Source organism: Saccopteryx leptura, chromosome 2, assembly GCF_036850995.1.
Source record: "Saccopteryx leptura isolate mSacLep1 chromosome 2, mSacLep1_pri_phased_curated, whole genome shotgun sequence".
NCBI lineage: Eukaryota > Metazoa > Chordata > Mammalia > Chiroptera > Emballonuridae > Saccopteryx > Saccopteryx leptura.
Genome location: NC_089504.1, coordinates 88197050 through 88219169, shown reverse-complemented (window position 1 = coordinate 88219169; position 22120 = coordinate 88197050). Strand labels below are relative to the sequence as shown.

The window sequence follows — 22120 nt, the reverse complement described above, 5'->3', positions numbered from 1 at the left end:
GATTACGAGGGCAGAGGTTTTCTGCAGCCCTCACCTTACCCAAACTCAGTTGATAGTGGCTCCTAAGGTTCATGAGGAAGATGGTGCCATGAGGACCAAAACACAGAGCCAGAGGGGCACAGCATTTTGAAAGACAGCCTTGACAGCAGGCATTCTTTGATATTCTCAACTATTTCATGACCCTAAAAACAAGACATGATTCTTTCCTTTATTAACAAATAATGTGTATATGACATTCGAAACCAGTTTCTGATGTTGATCCGCATCCCTCACACTTCCCAGAATCCTCATGCCATTCTTCAGGGTTAAGTCTAAGTGATCAGAGGGAAAGCATGTGTTTCAGGCACTACTTGATTATAAGGTGTTGGCATCAGAAGACCTGGATTAGATCTGCAACTTCACTCTCTATGTTAACCAAACAACCACCCCCTCCCTTCTTTCCTCTTTCTTATTTCTCTCTCTCTCTATATATATATATATTTTTTTAATGTTATGATGATATATACATATTATTGAGAAGCGTGTCTAGTTAACTGATGGCTGAACTTTTAAAAATGTATTTTTCTGCATATCCACATTTTTCTGCATGAACATAAATTATTTTTTTAATCAGCGAAATATACATCTTCAAGGAGCCTTAATTTAAAATAACTATCCAGAGTTCCTATTTGTATAGTAGTTTTTGTTCCCCAACTTTAAAAATTAACCAAATATTGTGAAAGAAACATTTCTCACTGTCTTGTTGGGTCTTATTTCAATAGGCCACCTTAATGTTCCAATAAAAATGTCCAAGGAAGAGGTTGTCTCTAGACTCTTTATTTTCTGTAACAACACTGCATTAATTAATATCTTGACAATCAAAAACATGTGCTCAAAATATACAAAGGTCCTAATAAATATGGGTTCTTTTATATTTATTTTTATCCTGGTAGGTGATAACAATTTAAAAATAAAAATCATCAGCCCTGGCTGGTTGGCTCAGCGGTAGAGCGTCAGCCTGGCATGCGGGGGACCAGGGTTCGATTCCCGGCCAGGGCACATAGGAGAGGCGCCCATTTGCTTCTCCACCTCCCCCCCTCCTTCCTCTCTGTCTCTCTATTCCCCTTCCGCAGCCGAGGCTCCATTGGAGCAAAGATGGCCCGAGCGCTGGGGATGGCTCCTTGGCCTCTGCCCCAGGCGCTAGAGTGGCTCTGGTCGCGGCAGAGCGACGCCCCGGAGGGGCAGAGCATCGCCCCCTGGTGGGCAGAGCATCGCCCCTGGTGGGCGTGCCGGGTGGATCCCGGTCGGGCGCATGCGGGAGTCTGTCTGACTGTCTCTCCCCGTTTCCAGCTTCAGAAAAATACAAAAAATAAATAAATAAATAATAAAAAATAAAAAAATAAAAATCATCATCAGAATGTATCTCTAAAACCATAAAATAATACCACATTTAATGATCTTGTTTAGGATATTAAGAATGTAAGTTATTAAAAAATATATCTCCTGATTATGAATGAAGTCCTTCTTTAAACACCAGACTAGGACTACCCAAACATAGTGAGAAGTGAGAAATGCTTAGAAAGGAACATTTTTATTCTTGTTAACATTTTATTTATAGCCTTTGTTTTTTCCCCCAAAATACAGAGAGAGAGTTTGCAGAAACCAACATAGTACTTGGTTTTTCCCTGGGCTAAAACCAAATACTATTTCATATCCTGAATTTTTACTTAATCTTATCATAACATTTAAAATCTTATAACATTTTACATTACAGTGCCAAATTTCTATCTAAAAAGCTACAATGTATGAGTGAATATTTCATCAACCCCAGCCATGTGTTACTGAATATTCTTACTTTTTAATCCTTGCTGGTTTGGTATAAAAAAAATAGTACCTATTTTGATTTTATTTTAATGTAGAGGGTGAACTTTTTCACACGCTTATTCGCCACTTGTATTTCCTCCTTTTGTGAATTATTTGTTCCTCTCTTTTTCTATTGATGTTTTGAGGTTTTTTCTATCAATTTCAATGGGCTTCTTTTATAAAAATACTTTAATTTCCTATATGTCATATTTGTTGCAAGTATTTTTCTCACTTGTTCTTTGCCTTTTAATTTCGCTTATTGTTAAATTAACAGTTAAGATATTTATGTAGCTAAGTGTTTTGATTTTTATTTTTGTGGTTTCTTCCATTGTTTTTACATTTAGAAAGCTCTTTTCCATATGAAAAGTCAATCAATATTTACGTCCATCATCTTTTGATTGCTTACATTTTTACATTTACTCTTTAATCCATTTGCAATTTATTTTGGTGTGTGGGAACAGATGGGTTTTTCAAACAATTCTTTTTTTTTCCAAACAGAAAACTAATTTTTCCTAGAACTATTATGCCTTTCCCCACTGATGTGTATCCTTTATAAGATGTTAAAAATTTATAGAAATTCAGTTCTGATTCTGGCCTTTCTAGTCTCTTGATCTGGGTCCACACTCTTGGACTGCCCACCACTGTAATATTACTGGGCTCTTTCTTAAGATCCAGTAGAGCTGGTCTCAAGACATTCCTCTTTTGTTCCCAGAATTTTCTTAGCCATTTCTCCTGCTTATTTGTCAAGATAAAATTCATAAATACTTGTTAAGTTTCAAAAACAATAACTTTGGGGATTTTGCTAAGAATTATTAGGAACAAATGTTTAGAACTTAATGTGATGAAAATTATAAAAGCTTGCTGTGAAATATATAAGAAAACTACAATAATTAAAATTACATATCAACCTTGTGGAGGAAAACATTAGAGATGTCTCCTTTCCTAGTTTATCAGAAATGCATTCAATTTCTAATGTAGTTAGGACCTGCACTTGATTCTACAAAAACTGCAGAAACCGTGGATCACATATCCAAGATGAAAAAATACTTATTCTTTCATGAATAACTTAGCAAGGCAGCAATAGTCGATGGTAACTCTTCTGACACCTTGTACTTCTTTATTGCTTATGCCAAACTATGAATAAAGTATTGCGCTGGGTGAATGTTTGGATAAGCCCTGTGGAGTAAAAAACTCCCCAAAGCCATACTTGAGTAGCTATCCAGGGCTCCTGCTAAGATTCCAGAGCGGGGTTTAGATAAGGAGCTGGCCTTCGTTTTGCAGAACAGTTTATGCAAGTGGGAGTGAAAGTGGAGTAGTAGAAGCAATAAAAGGAAGGGGGGAGAAATAAGAGGACCAGGAGCTGCACAACACAAATCATCCTTTCCTTTGACCCACTAAAACCTCTCTGTTACCCGCTAACACTGTGGTGTGGCATCTCGGAATGCTGGGTCTTGCTTTCGAATGGATGTGGGTGAGAAGAGCCCTCCCGAGTTCCTCCAGTCAAATCTGGGTTCAGAGCACAGTGCTGGAGGCAGAATCCCTCCGCTCCCGGCCCCGAATGGCCGGTCTGGCTTTAGGGCTTTCAACCCTCCATGCTTCTATCTTTATCTCATCTTTCAGAAATGCCCTCCTATGTTCACCTGAAACCTATGTGTTCTTCTGTACCAACATCTCCCCATTAAATTTAAGTTTGAAATTGAAGAGAGAAAAAAAGGAAGAGGAAAGAAATGCATCTGAAAGTCTGATTTCAGTCCCTGGAGCCTGATTGTCCCAGACTGACTTCATTTCTTTCTCGCCTGTGCTTGCCCAGACTTCTATGGAAACTTTATCGCAGTCTGAGTTGTTCAGTCATTTGCACAAACACACTATTCTCATTATTTGTTGATTCTATGTCTGAGAATTTGCCTGCAATTTATGTATAACCTCAAAATTGATACTCATGGTGACTTCCCAGTCATTCACCATTAGAACACGTGAAGAGCCAGGAAAACCCTGCATTCTCGGGTGCAACGTTACCTGCGAGGTGAAGCAAGACACCTTTCTGCTCAGCTCTTGTACTGTAAACCAGTGTTCTTTCTGCGGTACATGTAGTGCCTTTTATTTTCCCCAACGTTTTTGTGCTTTTTGTTGGCAATTTTACCAATTAAAATGGTCCCCAAGCATAGCGCTGAATATCGAATGTTCTTAAGCCCAAGAATGGCGTGAGGTGCCTTGCAAGAAAAGGCATGGGTTAAATAAACTTTGTTCAGACAGGAGTTATAGTGTGGTTAGCCACAAGTTTGTGTTAATGAATCAGCCATATACTACATTTAATAATTTGTCTTTAAACAGAAACACACACCAAACTGGATAATGTATTGATGGTGGATAAAAACATTGCAACTTGTAGGAAAATAACCCTGTATTCGTGGTCTATAGAACATAATAACTATGAAAAACAAGAATCTATGTCTGTCTATCTGTAACTCATACCCCAAAAGCAACTACTCAGCAGCAATGGCTGTGTATTATTTATCTTTTACCTGCTGACCCAGTGCTAGCACAAAATAGGACTTTGAAAAGTATTTCTAGAATAGAATGGGTTGGGAAGGAATGAGATAGGTTGAAATGGGCTGGAATGGAAGGAAATAACATTTATACAGATTCTTGGAGACAGGGTGCTCTTAGGTGCAGTAACTCTAGTGGCATAGGGAGGCAGGAAATAATAATGACAGCTAATATTTACTGAGCATCTTTTATGAACCTGCATTTTGCTAAGCATTTAATCTGCTTATCTTATTCAGTTGCCGCAACTGTTTAGTGTGGATAACATTATGACCCCCACCTACAAGGAGGTGAAATGACTTATACAAAGTCACACAGCTGTCACATTGTTGATTGGGGCTCCAGCTGAGATTCATCTGCCCTCAGAGCCTATGATCATAACCACCTGGTTAAAGTGCAAAGGTGGGCTTGGGGGCGTGGGGGTATAAGTCATGAGTTCCATCAGAAAGCAATCTCTAGAAGAATGAAAGAGAGCCTCTAACCGAAGTTTGCCCAAGTCACTGGCTCTTCCCAGATTTTGTGAAAAGACAGTGATGCAATTAATAGTGATTTTCCCCCCCGCTGGCAACAACACTGCTTTTTGTTTGAATCCAGAAGCAGCTGGCAGAGTTCATGTATTACTCATGTCGGAATCACTTTGCTGATGGCTTATACACTCCAGCGGCACTCGGTGGTCAGAGCCGTGTTGGGCTGGGCCTGTGAGGAGATTACTGCAGCCTCTGAACGCGGCTGAGCTCCTGCAGCTGTTGTGTGTTTCTGGCTCCGGTTCCACACCTCTTGGCAGACAGTTTGTGTGAAAAGCAGCGCTGACTCTGGGTGTGAGATACACAGGGAGAAGGGGCCGGGAGGACCGGCCGCACAAAGCAAGGCCACGCTGCCAGGGGCCTCACATCTGCAGCTATTATGCACTTAGAAAAGAAATAAAGGAATTCACAAATGAGTAATGTGGGGGTTCTTCAGAAGGGTCTTCCTTTGAGCCCTTTTGCTGGTGGAGAATGGTTGAGGCTGGGCCGGTTTGTAAAGTCAACCCTAACCCTCCCAGAGCCATTGCGGTCACAGAGACCTTGAATACCCTCCATCCTGCACTGGTAGCCATGGTGGATAAAGTTAGTAACACTATGAACACCTAGTGTTTTCTAAGTTCAAGCATTGTTCTAAATGATTTATCTGAACTACCTCACTTAATCTCCTCCTCCAAAAAAATGACCCCAAGAGGTCGGCGTTGTTATGGTGCTTATTTATAGATGAAGTCAAGGAACTTGCACCACAGCACAAAGCTAACATCAGATTGAATTGCTGGCCCCCATTCTTGAACTCTCCTTGCAAGCACACACTTGCTTTGGCCTCATCATGGGCAGAGTGTACTTCCCAGCCCTTGATTTTGGCCGTGGCACATGACTTTGAGAGTGACTATAGGCTAGTCCCAAGCCTAGGCCTTAAGAAGTCTCACTTGTTTGTTTCTACTCAGTCTTGTTGTATTTCTAACATCACCATAAGAACAGTAGGGATGAGAAACTTGTGAGCATAGGCCCCCAGACAACCCACACACCTGCAGCAAGAAGCACAGCGGCCCCAGCTGCTGCAGCCTGAAGCAATGCCACCTAGCTGGGCTTAAGCAGAGATCAGCAAAACCTCAAAGGGCTCAAAGGTGTGTGAGTGATCTTAAACACTGGGTTAGTCACGGAGTTTGGGGAGTAGTTTGCTACACAAAAATAGCTAAGCGATACAATGATAAAGCTATAATGCGAACCCACCTCATCTGACTATATAGAACATGAATTAATCTCTAATTTACGTTGCCGTCTGTACTCTCTATTAAAGTGAAGAAACTTAGCCTCTGATGAACAGAGTGAGCTAAATGCTTGAACTAAGTAAGTGCTGAACTCTCTGGGCTTCAGTGTCGACATCTGTAAATGAGCAGGTTGAGTTACATCAGCATTTCTTAAGATATGGCACATTAGCTCCATATGATATTAGGAAAAAAGGTTCCGTGCCTCTCCTGGAATTAGTGTTCTGTGAAGGCATTTCAGCCACACTACACTAGATAATCTTGCAAGTCTGACAGTTCTACTGCCCTGTTATTCTAGGTAACAGTGTGTGGTCTCTCTACAAAAACATCTACCTCCATTACCAGGTATTTGTGAAAGGATAATAATTTCCTAATTCAGGCAATGTGGAGACCACATTCAGGGAAAGGGGAGAATGTCTGTTATTGGGGAGGTCTTTCCCAATTTTCTTCAAAACTTTGCATATCCTCCTAGTGCCCGAGTCAGCAACAGCAGAGAGGACCTCACCCCTTCTCCTACCAGATCATCTAGAATCAGGCTTACAGAAAAGCACATGGATACAGGCACCTGCCAGGGCATGGGGCATCTCTCAGAAAGGAACCTCTGCTTACCTACTCCATGTCTTCACCTCCCACTTACTCCTCAACCACAGACCTGCCCATCTACTAAAAATGCTTTGCTACAGCACCTAATTGACAAATTCTCCAGTCCCTCTCCTTACCCTGCTCCTGCCTCTGCAAATTTTGAAGTAGTTAAAACTCTCTCCTCCTTTGGTTTGTCTCATTGAATGCCTCAGCTTCCTTTTCTTATACCCGTTGGTTGAGGTATTATTCCCAGAATTACCCCTTGGTCAGTTTCATTCCCTCACACAGCTTCATCCAACATCCTAACATCTCCCAGACATATCTCTGTCCTTCTCAGCCCATCACAAACCAAATTACCTTCTTCCCGACCCAATTTTCCAGCTTTCTCCTCTGCCACCTCCTTCAGTGTAACCTAGAGTGTTGCCACACAGCACCACTGCACAAATGTTTCTTAAACTTTATTCTTCTCATTTTCCATGTGTTTCCCTCTGCCTACAATGCCTCTGCTCCTCATATCCAGTCCTGATTTTCCACTAGGCATAATCTTACTCATCCTTCTCAAATGTCACCCTCCTGAGGAGAGCCTGTTCTCTTCTGAGATTACTCACTCCACTCTAGTGTCCATGTTCCCTGAGTATGTCGTCAGCCTCTATTAGAGCAGAGGTTCCCATCCATCAGATTGCAAGCTACTTGAGGCCAGGTCCCTCTCTTTACCATCTTTGTAATGCCAATGCCTAGCAGATTCCCAGTGCATAGAAAGGGCTCAGTTACCTTGAATGAATGACTATAATTCACCCACCCATTCCTCCACTGGTGGGCATTGCTCATTGGGTTATTGGCTACTGCTGGGCCTTTTTTGAGGGATGCCCAATATGCCCAAAAGACAAAATAGATCTTGTCTGTAATTTCTTAACAAATGTCAATTTTGCAGATTTTCTGGGAGAAGCAAGATTAGAGTCCAGGATAGTCATGTGAGACAGGTTGATCATCATCAGACTCTCTTTCGCTTTGCTCATGTCAACTTGGTTATATTAATTACATGCCTAATTACTTGTCTATCTTTTTATTGGACACTTACACAGAGTTCTTTTTCTTTTTTTTAGTGAGAGGAGGGGAGGCAGAGAGACAGACTCCCCACATGTGCCTGACTGGGATCCACCCAGCAAGCCCACTAGGGGGCGATGCTCTGCCCCTCTGGGGCCCTTGCCCCATTGCAACTGGAGTCATTCTTTAGCACTTGAGGCAGAGGCCATGGAACCATCCTCAAAGCTTGGGACCAACTTGCTCCAATGGAGCCCTGGTCATAGGAGGGGATGAGAAGAGAGAGAGAGAGAGAAGCAAGAGGGGAAGGAGGAGGGGTGAAGCAGATGGTTGCTTCACTTCTCCTGTGTGCCCTGGCTGGGAATTGAACTCAGGACATCCACTCACCAGGCCGACACTCTACCACTGAGCCTACTTCCCAGGGCCCACACACAGAGTTCTTAAAAAGATCAACTAACTCACTTAGTTACAGCAGTGTCTCCCAAACTACATTAATTTATGCATCACTTTAATGATTCTTGCTGAGTCTATATGCTACTTGTATAATTATTCTATTAACCATTCTCTTTAACTCATCTTTTTTCCCTTAGCTTCACATTAAGCCATAATAATCCTAACATTATATGATTGATATAATACATATACATATCTATATCTACATACTAATACATATCATGATCAAAAATATTCTCCCAACCCCCACATAAAATAAGCTTTCAGGCCAGTAGCAGTGTATGCAGCACAGCTAGGAACGCACTAGGTCAGAACATTTAATCCAGTGCAAAACCATGTATTAAGGCATCTCTCTGCCAGCCGAGACCCTGTGCCTTGTGCCAAGTATATTGACATGCCAAACACAGCTGATAGCCTAGTGAGTAAAACCAACAAGTAAAGTGTAAATTGTAATTTAACATTGTAAGTGCTACAGCCAAGGCGAGCACAGGGTGCCCATATCCGACACCTCTTAGGCACCAATGCAAATCCTCCCCATCCCAGCTGTTGCTGCAGCTGCTTCTGCAGGGGCCACTTCCGCACAGGCCTCTACCAGCCATGAGCAGGTGGACCTCAAAGTAGCTCTCCCAGATTCCCTGCTAGTATATCTCACTTCCTCTTCTAGAACTTTCTCTGGCACATCAGCACAGGACACCAGCGGTAACTTGCTAGCTTCTTACACCTACTCAATGCCTGAGTAAAGGGGGAGTACAGCAATGGATGAACACCTTTCTTCCTTTGTAGTGACAGTTCTGAGTCTCGTTTCATAAGGCTCCTCAGGAGGTCTGGAATACCAGGCATCCATAGCCATGGCCAACATAACACATCTGTTACAGTTCTGTTCACCTAGTCCCCCACTTTTGCTCCCTGGGATCACTTCCCAAACAATATGCCTGCACATGTGCCTTTGCCTCAGGCCACATTTTTGGTGGAATCCTGGCTAAGGCAGGGCCTTTACCCATGTAAGGAAGTAAAGGAAGATTTTTTATTTTTTTTTTGTAAAGGAAGATTTATTGGAACAAATAACACCTGCAATAAACTTCAGGGCATGATTAAATCAGACAGGTGAGAAAGGGAATGGGAAGAGGGCATTCTTGGCAGAAGAAGCAGCATACACAAAGGCCCTCAGGCTTAAAAATGTATGTTTGGGCCCTGGCCGGTGGCTCAGTGGATAGAATCCAGTGTATGGATGTCCCAGGTCAGGGCACACAGGAGAAATGACCATCTGCTTCTTCTCCCCTCCCTCTCCCCCCTCTCTCCCTCTTTTCCTCCCACACTCAGTGGCTCAATTGGTTCAAGTGTGGCCCCAGGTGCTGAGAATAGCTCTGTTGGTCCAAGTGCGAAAGCCTCAGGTGCTAAAAATAGCTCGGTACCAGAGTATTGATCCCAGATGAGGTTGCCAGATGCATCCCAGTCGGGGCACACGTGGGAGTGCCTCACTGTCTCCCCTCTTCTCACCAAATTGAGAGAGAGAGAGAGAGAGAGAGAGAGAGAGAGAATGTATGTTTGGAAACTGCAAAGAGCATGGTGTGACTGAAACTGCTCCAATACAGCACAAGTGACTGAGAATCACTGGAGCCTGGTGAGTCAGGCTGATGCCAGCTCTCAAGAAGTTGCTGACCACAACCAACTCACCTCCACTCTGCTTCTTGAACTGAAGTGTGTGTTCAAATCGACCCCAAAAGAATAGGGAGTGCTTTATGGATTTAAGAGGTGCTGGACACAAGAGAATCTGAGAGGAAGAGGTGAAGGAATTAGAGGAAAGAGAGTGGTGGAATGGAGGCACAACTATTGTCACACACGCGCACACACACAAACACATACATGCACGCATTCGCTCCAGGACAGGTCCAAAAATCCAATAATGAGCTTAGTCAGAAGTGAGGCACATTTCACCTGGAAATGACAATTTTAGAGTAAATTGTCAAGAACTAAGAATCAGGTGTGAGGTAAGTAAGGGAGGGCCCTACAGAAGATAAATCATCCTAGCACTTTGGGTCAGTCAGGACCAGAGGAGAGAGGGAATGGGGGCTGGCAGGAGAAAAGTAGGGAGCACTATATTGTGAGTTGCTAGAGCCACAGGTAGGGATTTCGCCACCTGACACTCCAGATTTTTAGTAAAATCCCAAGAGCACATAGCTCTAAGCTTTTCCTCCTTGTCCCTGAGACAAAGCCAAGCTGAAGGTACCAATGCTGAGTTTCACCAAGGGAGCTGGGAAGTTTCACCTGGCATGGAATGTGGTCACCTGTCCTCATGGACAGATCTGTGCTTTGAAAGGACTGTCATACTCAATATAAGAGTCTCCAGCCTTGTTTATAAGCAAATAATTAAAAACATCTGATTTTTATTGAGTGCTCATCACATACCAACCTTGTACTAATACTTTTCAGTAGTGTCTCTTTTAAGATCTTTCCTCAAGGTCACATGAATAAATACTGTGATCAGCCTCATTTTCAAGGAACCACCCTGAGACCACGAGATACTAGTTAGAAGACAGCACAGTGAAATTTTTGAAAGAGCTCATAATTTTGGTTAAGGTCATTCTCAACTTAACTCTGGTCTCCATCATTTCCTACTGGGACCATGTGGTCTTTCAGGACTATTCACTTTCAAAAGACAGAAACCAACTCAAAATAGTGAAAGCAAATAGAAGTGACTCTCTCCCATGATTGGAAGGTACAGGAATGGGTCTCTGATCTATAACCACTGGAACCAGTGCTCAAATAATATCAGAGTGCTTGTCTTGGTTCTGGTCTCTCTGTTACTGTCCTCAGTAAAGTGCCTAAGGGCCCTCGACAATCAGTAGGGTGTCAGCCTGGAGTGTGGAAGTCCCAGGTTCGATTCCTGGTCAGGGCACAAAGGAGAAGCGACCATCTGCTTCTCCACCCCTCCCCTTCCCCCTTCTCTCTCTCTCTCTCTCTCTCTTCTTCTCCTGCAGCCATGGCTCGATTGCTTTGAGCAAGTTGGCCCAGATGCTGAGGATGGCTCCACGGCCTGCCTCAGGCACTGACATAGCTCAGTTGCCAAGCAACGGAGCAGCAGCCCCAGATGGGCAGAGCATCACCCTGTAGGGGGCTTGCCAGGTGGATCCCGGTTGGGTTGCATGCAGGAATCTGTCTCTCTGCCTCCCTGCCTTTCATTTAATTTTTTTTTAAAGTGCCTATAGAAGCTGGTAACTCCAAGTGTACAGTGTCCTCACAGAAGAAAGAGAACATATTGCTCATAAAGTCCCAAAGAAAAAGTCTAACTGACCCTGTGGGTCATGCAGCCTCTGTCTGAACCACTGCTGTCATCAGATGGATGGTGATTGGCAGTGCCATCAGCATCATATGGAGGGAAATACAGCAGCTCTTGAAAAACAGATATGTTAGGCAGTACAAAATCATGAATGTCTACTACAGTTTAACCTTGGGCAAGTCACTTAACTCTTGTGAACCTTGGTTTCAACATATATTTTTTAAAATGAGTAATAAGATCTATTGTGCAAAGTCATTGGAAGATATTAAAATCATAATTAAACAACTGGTGCATACAGGTATTCATGTATGGATGGTAGTCATTTTTGTTATTACTGGTACTATTATTGTGCTGTGGTTGTTTTTGACACAGGGATTGGAATTTGAAGCCCATTCCAGATTCCCAGATGTCTAAAGCACTCCTGTCCCCAGGGTGGAGTCCCCTTGGCTCTGCAGCCAGACGCCTTGCACAACCCGGGCCCTGTGTGCCAAGGTTAAGCTGGTTCACCATCTGATGGCTGCTGAGCAGCAAGTGCCTCCCCAGCCCCAGCAATGTCAATACTGCCTTCCTGACTCCGCCTATTGTATCTGGAGGAAAGTGGCCTAGCATTGTCTTCCAGTGCTCCCCCCAGGAAGCATGATATCACCCTCTAACAAAAGCGGGAAAGCTGACAGATCTACTGAGATGGGTGTGACCAGCACACACACCTCACTGGTCAAGCTCTGGGCAAGGGTCCGTGACAAGCAGAGAGCAAACAGCAGCAACACACTGAGTCCCCTCAACAGGCTGCCTGGCGGGTTTCTTTAGTTTATCTTTTAATTTTCTTCCTCTTTGTGTACACCCATACCATGTTAGACCTGGAATCACCAGGCAGCGGGAATACACTCCCTCTAATCAACAGATGTGTTGAAAAGGGTCAGGACTCTGTCCATCTGGCCGACCCATGTTCTCACACCTGTCCCTGCAGCCTTTGGGAAGGAACACAGGCAGATTCCTGAAGGGACAAAAGGAGGCGGGGGGGGAGGGGCAGGGGATACACAAAAATCAGGCTTGCCTCAACCTAAAAAACATTCCGCACTGGTGATGTGACTTAAGAAATAGTCCAGCCTGACTGGTGGGAATTGGGTTATCAGTTTTAAATTCCAGAAATAAGGGAGGTAACTTTAGACATTCCCTTTCCTGAAGGCTGGGAGTGACGCCAGTTGATCTTCTGACATCCCTTCCAGTTTGGGTTCCTAATACTATTAGTGCACCTGGCTCTTTGTAAGACAGCATACATACAGTCTGGTTCCTCAGGCCAGACCCTGAGACTGTCACTCTGTTGCCCCCATCTTACTGTCCCCTTCTTAACACTCACCTTCTTTAGCGATCACAACACCAATTCTCTAAAATCCCCAGAAAGGAATCTGATTGGATTCCTGCTTGTCCTGCCAATTCCGACTGCTTCTTCATAGAACCCTTAGCAATTTCCTCTTTCCCTTCCTTCCCTTAGAGGTTAAGATATATGCATGTCCATGGCTTCACTTACCATAAACCAAACATTTCTATGTCTCAATCCCTTCCCAATCCCCTTCTTCTGAGTGTCAGACCCAGAAAGCCAAATTTTTCCAAATATTTATTTTTATATGGAACCTCATTGTCAACAGGTATAAAATGATTACTTGCTCCATCTCAGCCCACCTCTAACCAGCTCTTTCTGCCATGTTTCAACACACTGAATGGCACCATTAGCAATGCCAGAATCCTGAAGCAATCTCATTCTTCCCCCTCTCCATCAACCTCCCAGGAGCAATCAATCACCAACCCCTACAATTTTACTTCCTAAACACTTTCAAATCACCCTCTTCAGCCAGGCCTTCGGCCTGAAGAACTAACTGGCCCAGGCCTACAGTCTTTGCCACATCAATCCATCCTCCGTGGTGGAGTGAATTTTCCGAGACATAAATCAGATATGATAGGACAAACATAATGCTAAATTTCAACATGTGCAGCATAAAGTATTAACTACTTAAAATGGCCTCCGAAGTCTTTCCCACTCTGACCCCAATCTCCACCTCCACCTTTCGTTCCAGGCTTACTCAACTTCCTGGAGTTTGCCCCATTGCACACCCTGTGTTCCCACTCATGGAAAGTTCTTTCTTCCTTTTCTTTTTTATGTTCTCAGTTTCAAAATCATTTGTCTATGAGTAATTCATAACTACAATTAGCCATAATTTTTGAAAATATTCACAACTATTAGAAGTTCTTGCAAAGTGAGAAAAATTAATGTCATTCACACTAAATTTAGCAGCAATTAGTGAAGTTGACATTTCATTTTTGATGTTTAATTAAATATTTATGTCTAATTTAGATTTTAAAGTTATACTTTTTATTGGAGCCAATAAAACTTTTGTAGCTCTTGAAAAGCTAGATTTTGTATATGTCCGTATTATATCATTTATCATAATGTCATGTAATTCATCTGCCTATATTTATCTTTACTACTAAAATGTGAATTTAGCAAGGGGAAACAAAGCCTCATCTTTTCTTGCATTCCTGGTATCTAGTTTAGTACTTGGCACAAAGTAAGTTCTCAATATGTCTTCATTAACTGAAATAATAGGTGAAGGAATGAATGAATGAATGAATGATAGATAGGCAGGCAATAATTCAATAAATGTCTATTGAATAAAAAGTATATATATATCTTTTTAGTAGTAGTCAACAATTGTACAATACCTAATATTAGGTAAACCCTTGGTTAAACCCATTTTCATGAATGTCTTTTATGTTTCATACCTAAGGGAAAAAAGCATTTTTTAACTTATTTACATCAAACATAAGGCAATGTTTTAAGATATAAGTGAATATTATTTGTAATGTATATAAAATTTATTATTATTATTATTACTATTATTTCAGTATGGCTATAACCCTATCTACAACATTGCCTCTTTCTTTCAGGTCTTCTGTGGCATACTAAGTTTCTCACTGTGGCCTATTAAACTCAGTCGATAAAAATTACTGAATATCAAATACATGCACTTTAAAGAATAATAAATGAAATAGTATTCTTTGTCAACGATGTAAGAGGCTAATTCAGTTAAATACAAGGCTCACAGATACAGCCTGCGTGGTAAGGGAACTCAGAACTAGGAAAAGAACATCATGAGGAAGAGCTGACCTAGGCTAGGCGAGTTGAATTGTGTTTGCAGCATGGACACGAAGAGTGCCATTTCCAAAGGGATGGAACGGCGTGAATCAGAGCCAAGAGGAAAGAATACATCCATTGTATAGATGGCCCTATTTGAAGCAGAAGGACCATGAGAAGGAATGAGTGGGTAGGCGAGGAAAAGCACTGGGTAGTCAGTAGGTTTGTCAGCTGGGCAGTTTCCAGCGCAAAATTTAAGGAACTTGATTTTGTTGAGGTCTTTTAGAGGGAAACTGCTTCTATGAGTAGTAAGTGACCCCACTACACCTTGGAAAATATTAGATCAGTCTTGAACTAGTAGTATCTTCACTGCAACACTTCTCTTTTGACTACACTAGCTTCATTTATTGAGTTCTTACTGGTTAAATATTTTACATGCATTATCACACTTGATGCCTATATCAACTCTGGGAAAGATATATTCTCATTCATAGAAGATAAGAAAACTGTGGCTTAGAGAAGTCAAATGACTTGCCCATGGTCATCCAAGTTGGGCTTAAACCCAGTCTATGACTTCATGATCCATCTTCTTTTTTGTTTTGTTTCCTTTTTTTTTTTTTTAATTTTTATTGAGAGGAGGGGAAGTAGAGACAGATTCTTGCATGCGCCCCAACCAAGATCTTCCTGGAAAGCCCATTAGGAGGCGATGCTCTGCCCATCTGGGGCCCTTGCTCCATTGTAACTAGAGCCATTTTTTAGCACCTGAGGCAGAGGCCATGGAGCCATCCTCCTCCAATTGAGCCATAGCTGCAGGAGGGGAGGAGAAAAGAGAGAGAGAGAGACAGAAAAGCAGAGAGGGAGGGATAGAGAAACAGATGAGCACTTCTCCTGTGTGCCCTGGCTGGGAATCGAATCTGGGACTTCCTTGCACTGGGCCGATGCTTTACCACTGAGCAAACCTGCCAAGACTGATCCATTTTCTTAATTCCTTCTTCTGCTCTCTTAATTAGCTCTATCCCATAGAGTAGTGGTCCCCAACCTTTTTTAGGCCACAGACCGGTTTAATGTCAGAAAATATTTTCGCGGACAGACCTTTAGGGTGGGACGGATAAATGTATCACGTGACCAAGACAAGCGTCAAAAGTGAGTCTTAGACGGATGTAACAGAGGGAATCTGGTCATTTTTTAAAAATAAAACATCGTTCAGACTTAAATCTAAATAAAAAGGAAATAATATAAGTTATTTATTCTTTCTCTGCGGACCGGTACCAAATGGCCCATGGACCAGTACCAGTCCACGGCCTGGGGTTTGGGGACCACTGTCATAGAGCATTGGCTTCAAGAGAGAGTGAGTCATCACAGTACATGCTCATGTGCTTCTCTTTTTTCTCTAAAGGTATGTTGAGTTTAAATAAGTGCAAAATGACTATATTTCAGTCCACATTCAGGACATATACACTCAGTTTGGTTTAATTGGGCAAAGATCCTGGTAGCTTTTCTGAACCATTATCCATCTGCTAAATGGTCAGTGAGGAGCTACAGACAGTAAAATGAAAAGAACGTGAAAGGGCCTGACCAGGCGGTGGCGCAGTGGATAGAGTGTCGGACTGGGATATCAAGGACCCAGGTTTGAGACCTCAAGGTCACCAGCTAGAGCGCGGGCTCATCTGGTTTGAGCAAAGCTCACCAGCTTGGGCCCAAGGCACTGGCTCGAGCAAGGGGTTACTCGGTCTGCTGAAGGCCCGCGGTCAAGGCACATATGAGAAAGCAATCAATGAACAACTAAGGTGTCGCAACGAAAAACTGATGATTGATGCTTCTCATCTCTCTCCATTCCTGACTGTCTGTCCCTGTCTATCCATCTCTCTGACTCTCTCTCTCTCTGTCCCTGTAAAACAAAAGACAAACAAACAAACAAAAAAGAATGTGAAAGGCCATGTAGTAACCACCACACTTTTACATTCCTAATAGATGATCACCCAACCTATACCTGAACACTCTAAAGTATGGTAGCTCACTCCTTAAGGGGATGTTAACAGGTTTTCATCAGTAAGGCCAAATTCTGTCTTTGTGCAACTCCCTCCACCCCAGAATCCTATAGCTAGAAAAACATAATGTAAATCTATGGTGTCCTCCATATGAAAACCTTAAAAACACTATTATTCACCTCTTTTTCCTGGCTAAATATTCTGATAGGACATGGTTTCTAAAGCACTTACCTTCTTGTTTGCCTATCATGTTTGCTGTCAAATTTCTCAATGTCTTCAGTGTTTAGTAGATATACTCTGAGCAGAAGAGTGAAGTGATGACTATTCCTAAATTGGACCCTCTATTTCTACCAGTGCAAACTGTCACAGCATATGTTCTACCTTTTGATGAAGTAGAGAATGTGTTGGTTCCTATGAATTTGCATATCAGCAAAACTTGGTAATACCTGGTGACACTAAACCTTTAAACAAACAAGGTCTCTTTCAAAGTAAACATACATAATTTACTTATTAAACCCAACTGCATAATTTGACATTAATCTATTTTGAACTGGTATCTTTTTGGTTGGGTTTACTCTTCTAGCCTAGAAAAATTATTTGAATCCTTTCTGCACTTTAATTAATAAGCCATGAACAGGAATAAGAAGGTGACACAATCACACATATACACATCTTTTTAGAGGTAGAGACCCAGGAGACAAATTGATAATGTCAGAAAACTTTGGAGCCCTCCCATCTGAATGCCCCCAGAGGACACAGCATAGCCTTCTGAGATGGACTTAGAAGTGTCTCTTCCTTTTGGAGAGATGTCTTAGAAGAACTAGGCTCTTTCAGGAAGCTCTCCCAGGGTAGGGCTGAAAAGGAAATGCAGAGACCTCCCAACAAAGACAATGCTTAGGAGGGAAGCAAAACTCCTCCCTCTGAAGATGATTCCCAGGTGTGTCTTTGATCCCAGCTTCTAGACCTCCACTCTTGATTATTCAGACTTGGTACCAGCCTTATACGACCAGCCCTATTGAGAAGGTTCCATCTGGAACCACTTTCCTGACCATATACAGGCATACCCCACTTTGTTGCACTTTGCTCTTTTGTGCTTCACAGAAGTAGTGTTTTTATAAATTGAAAGCAAGACCCTTCACCAGCAAAAAGATTATGACTCACTTTATTGCAACGCTTGCATTATTGCAGTGGTCTGGAACTGAGCCCACAATATCTCCAAGGCGTGCCTATAAGTGAATTTCCTCTGCCACTCCAGACAAGATACTTACTATCTCTGAAGCCAGGTTGTCATTTAAAGTGTCAAGTGAGACAGAAATATGTATGAAGGCATGTTACCAGAGACTTCCCTGTGGATCAGTGTTGACCACATACGACATATTATGATAAAGCAGAAGAGTGATTTATTTTGTTTTTCTGTATGCTAAGGTGACCAATTGTCCTCCTTTAGGGAGGACAGTCCTTCTTTTGTAAGTTCAGTCCTCCCTTGAAGTGTCCTCCTACATGTCCTCCTTTTTGATATTGGAAGATTAATCTGTAAATGTCTGTATTCAATCAATGCAGAGTCGATCCATTGTGTGATGTGATGTATTTGTATATAAATGAGTACTTTGTTCTTACAATTATTATTAAAAATTAATAGGCATGTAAGCATAATTACAATATAAAATATTACAAATGTTTTTATTATGCATTTATCATTTATAGTGTATTATTGTTGTAATGAATAAAATGTTTCTTTTACTTATGATATTGTTTTCTTCAATTTATTTTTGCCCTCCTTTTCATTGTAAAAAGGTTGGTCACCTTATGTATACATAACTCTTTAGCAAGAGCAGCCTGGTTTGGTGAAGATGGGGCAGTAGGGAAAAGTTGATATTTTCTCTTTCTTTCTTTCTTTCTTTCTTTCTTTCTTTCTTTCTTTCTTTCTTTCTTTCTTTCTTTCTTTCTCATCTTTTCCAAGTGACAGGAGGGGAGATAGTGAGACAGACTGCCACATGCACCTTGACAGGGATCCATCTGGCAACCCCCATCTGGGGCCGATGCTCTGCTCATCTGGGGCCATGCTCACAACTGAGCTATTTTTAGCATCTGATGCAGAGGCTCCATGGAACCATCCTCAGTGCCAGGGGCCTATATACTCAAAACAATCAAGCCATGGCTGTGGGAGGCATAAAGAGATAGAGAAGGGGAGGGGAAGGGGTGGAGAAGCAGATGATTGCTTCTCCTGTGTACCCTACCAGGAATCAAACCCAGGACATTCACATGCTGGGTGATGCTCTACCACTGAGCCAACTGGCCAGGGCCAAAATGTTGGTATTTTCATAAGAATTTGCTTGTAAGCTGAAATTGCCCATGATTCTCAATTGGGAGGTAAATGTATCAGAATCCAAATGGGTTTGAAAGAGGTCTTCTGAAAATTACACATCTCCTCTAACCCTCTTATGAGTGAGCATCTGCTACCCAGAGCCACATTTACTGAGGCAAATGTGATATCATTTTTAAGTTCTGTTTGTTTAGAAAAAAAGAAATGAGAACAACCCACTAGACAAGAGAGATTAACCCATGAGCCCTTGCTCCATTACTATAGTCGACCAGTGGAGTTTGTTTTGAAGAACGAGCTTCTATGACTATAGATGTTATCATGCTGGATTCTTATTATTATAATTACCAAGCCTTGGATATTCAAGTTCATTGGGGCTTAGTAGGAATGTAAGTTAGGATTCAATACATCATACCTACCCCAGAGACCACCTTGCTAACTATCACCTCCCTTTTCAATAAGAGCATAAAATCCAATCTTTGTGCTTCTCCTTGCTGAAGGCTGTGCTGTTTTCAGGGAACAACGGACCAGACATGTAGCAATTCTTTTGGCCACATAACTTTTTTGTTTGAGTTTATGCAGCCTTTCTAAGCCTATATTGCCATACATAGTCACTTTAGGGGAAAAATGTAAATTAAAACAATTTTGTGTCTGTGTATTATTTAACCTAAAAAAATACCTCAGAGCAAATATAGACCCCTGGGCTTTGATTACTATAATCCCTGATGTAGAATAAGTTCTAGATTTCATGTCATAGATAAATATGTTACACAGAGAAAAAGCAAGCCAAGATGGAACTATGATAATTATTTGGTATAAAGGTATATATTATCAGAAAAATATCAGCATTATTTCTATATTAATATAAGTAATTTCTAAATAAGTACTAAAACCATCTAAGGTAATTTTTAATTTTCAGAAATTTCTAATACACATTCTTGGTCTTAAAAATATTATTAAATTCTCAATATAATTGGTTGTTGAAAGCAAACTGAAGAGCTATAATCAATTACTTTACATGCAATTCCATTATTTTATTGGGTTAATTTTTTAATATTTAAGACCTCAAGCATACAGAAACATATAAAAATAACAACAGATGATTAGATATATTTGGATCCAATTCTATTAATGTCATATAGCAGCCGGCACCTTTCAGTTCAGTAACCTTCTGAACTTCATTTCCAACATCAATTCTATTTTCATTACAATAATTACAATGCTTTCAAACTAAAGGGGAGAGATAGATGGCAATTACAGTTGTGATTTATTTGCACTTCAGGTTTTGATACCACTTCCAGCCAGTGTCTCATAGGGTACGTGAACTACAGAGGCATGCCACTCTACAGAATCTAAACAACAGACACAAAATCTAAAAACACTCAGTCCACCCAGTCCTCACTCCGCAACAGGTTTCAATACCCTCCTACGCCAGTGATCAGGGTAACTGCCTCAACGTTCATTTCATCGGGCTAATTAAGATTTTATGCCAAATATCATACATTGCTCATAAAAATTAGGGAATATTTTATAGCTTCTTATTCATTTTGAAATATCCCCTAATTTTTTGTGAGCAGTATATTTTATTTCAGATAAAACAAAAATTAGATAGCCCTAATCTCCCTGACCCCAACTAGAAGAACAAACAATAGACCTATTTTGGCGAATTTGAATGCTTTGAATAAAATAGAATGCAGCTATGAAATCTGCAGGAAAGCATTTTTGTCCTCATTTAAAAATGACAATCTGTCCACTGCCTTTAGTGGGCCCCCTAATTCTCAGCATGAATTTCCTTATTGAAAAAGTTACTGAAGATTTTCTTTTGAGTGGGTAAAACCAGGTTTCTTCTTCCTTTTTTCAGTTAAGAAAACAATCCCTAAGGAGGAGCTGTAAAATAATGCACCTAAGTAAGCAAATCTCTTGAAATAAAGTGATCTTCTTAATCCTCATAGAGTCTGTGGTAACACAGGGGGCAGTTATGTAAAAGAGAAACTAGGGGGAAAAATCAGTTCGTGCCCCAGGACTTTGCATTTCAATCCTTACAGATATTAAATGGAGTATCATACATTCAATAGGGAAACAGTGCCTATCCACAGCTGTTTCTTGTTAACCAGCACTAAGAAATAGTGAGAGAGTCCAGAATCACTGTTTAAAAAAAAAATTAGTAAATCAAAAAAAATAAAGCCAGGTCTTACCAGAAAGGAGCAAGCTGACTCCATAGAGAACTAAGCCGGCTAAAGAGTCCATGCTTCCCTGAATCTCTCCATCCAGTTTCCACAGATGTGCATGAGGTCTCCAGGATCCTTTCAAACACCCAGAGGTTTGTGACTTTCCATTCTAGTGTTCCTAGTGGGTCTTGTTTACAAGTCAGAGGCAAGAAGGAACAGCACAGAAGCAGGCTGTAGCAGTCTCATTTCTGTCTCTGAGCACAGGGAGTTTTAAGTTCCTTTTTCCTGTTTCCTTTGTAGATTAGGATGGGAAAGGCTGTATCTTAAAGGCATTTGGTATCAGCAGGGCTGGGGGCACGGCAAACCCTTTCCATCTTGCAATTCGTCAAAACACTTATCTGTGGCCGTTGTTTCTGCTGCTCTTGCTGCTGTTGTAGGAATAGAGGAATTTTTGTTGGAAGTGTGGGTCCTGGTCAGCATTTTCAGAAACAATAGGGGTATCCTCTCATAGGCGGGAAACAAAACAACAAGCCCTCCACCTATGTATGGTATGTGATGATGACCAGCCCTCCCCAGCCTTCTAACGGCTCTCCAGGGTCCACTTGGGATCCCTGACAGAAGGGGCTTCTGGGTGTGGGAAGCAGTTTTTGCTTTTGTTTTCTCGTTTTTAACCCACGTGGTTTGGATTGGGAAAAGAGGTTTTTTTGTGATAAGAGAACACAACCTGAAAGGCAATTAATTTGGCTCATTACCGGAGAGGTCAACGCTTAGTGTGGTCACAGAGACCAGAGTCCAAAACTGTTAGCCTGTTTTCTTTCACACAGATGATTTCTTTGCTGGGTAAGAGCCCAGAGATGTCCATGCTACCAGCTATCACTTTAGTTTTCATTACTAATTCATCTGAAGGTGATCTAATTTCTTAAAGAACTTGGCATACAAAATTTTTAGTTATGAGAGGGATTTTCTGGTTATTGGCCAATGGTGTG

The 22120-nt window shown here is 41.6% G+C and overlaps 1 protein-coding gene across 2 annotated transcripts in view; it reads right to left on the bottom strand.

Moving 5' to 3' along the window:
- The window catches only part of TEK (TEK receptor tyrosine kinase), a 135689-nt gene extending 114024 nt beyond the window's left edge, over window positions 1-21665 (bottom strand). Inside the window, exon 1 of one of the 2 annotated variants that reach the window (XM_066368285.1) lies at window positions 21162-21665. In XM_066368285.1, coding sequence (XP_066224382.1) covers window positions 21162-21213 — 52 coding nt within the window. In that variant the 5' untranslated portion in view covers window positions 21214-21665. The remainder of the gene's footprint in view (window positions 1-21161) is intronic. The other variant, XM_066368284.1, reaches the window with a different exon arrangement.
- Window positions 21666-22120: the final 455 nt, after the last annotated feature.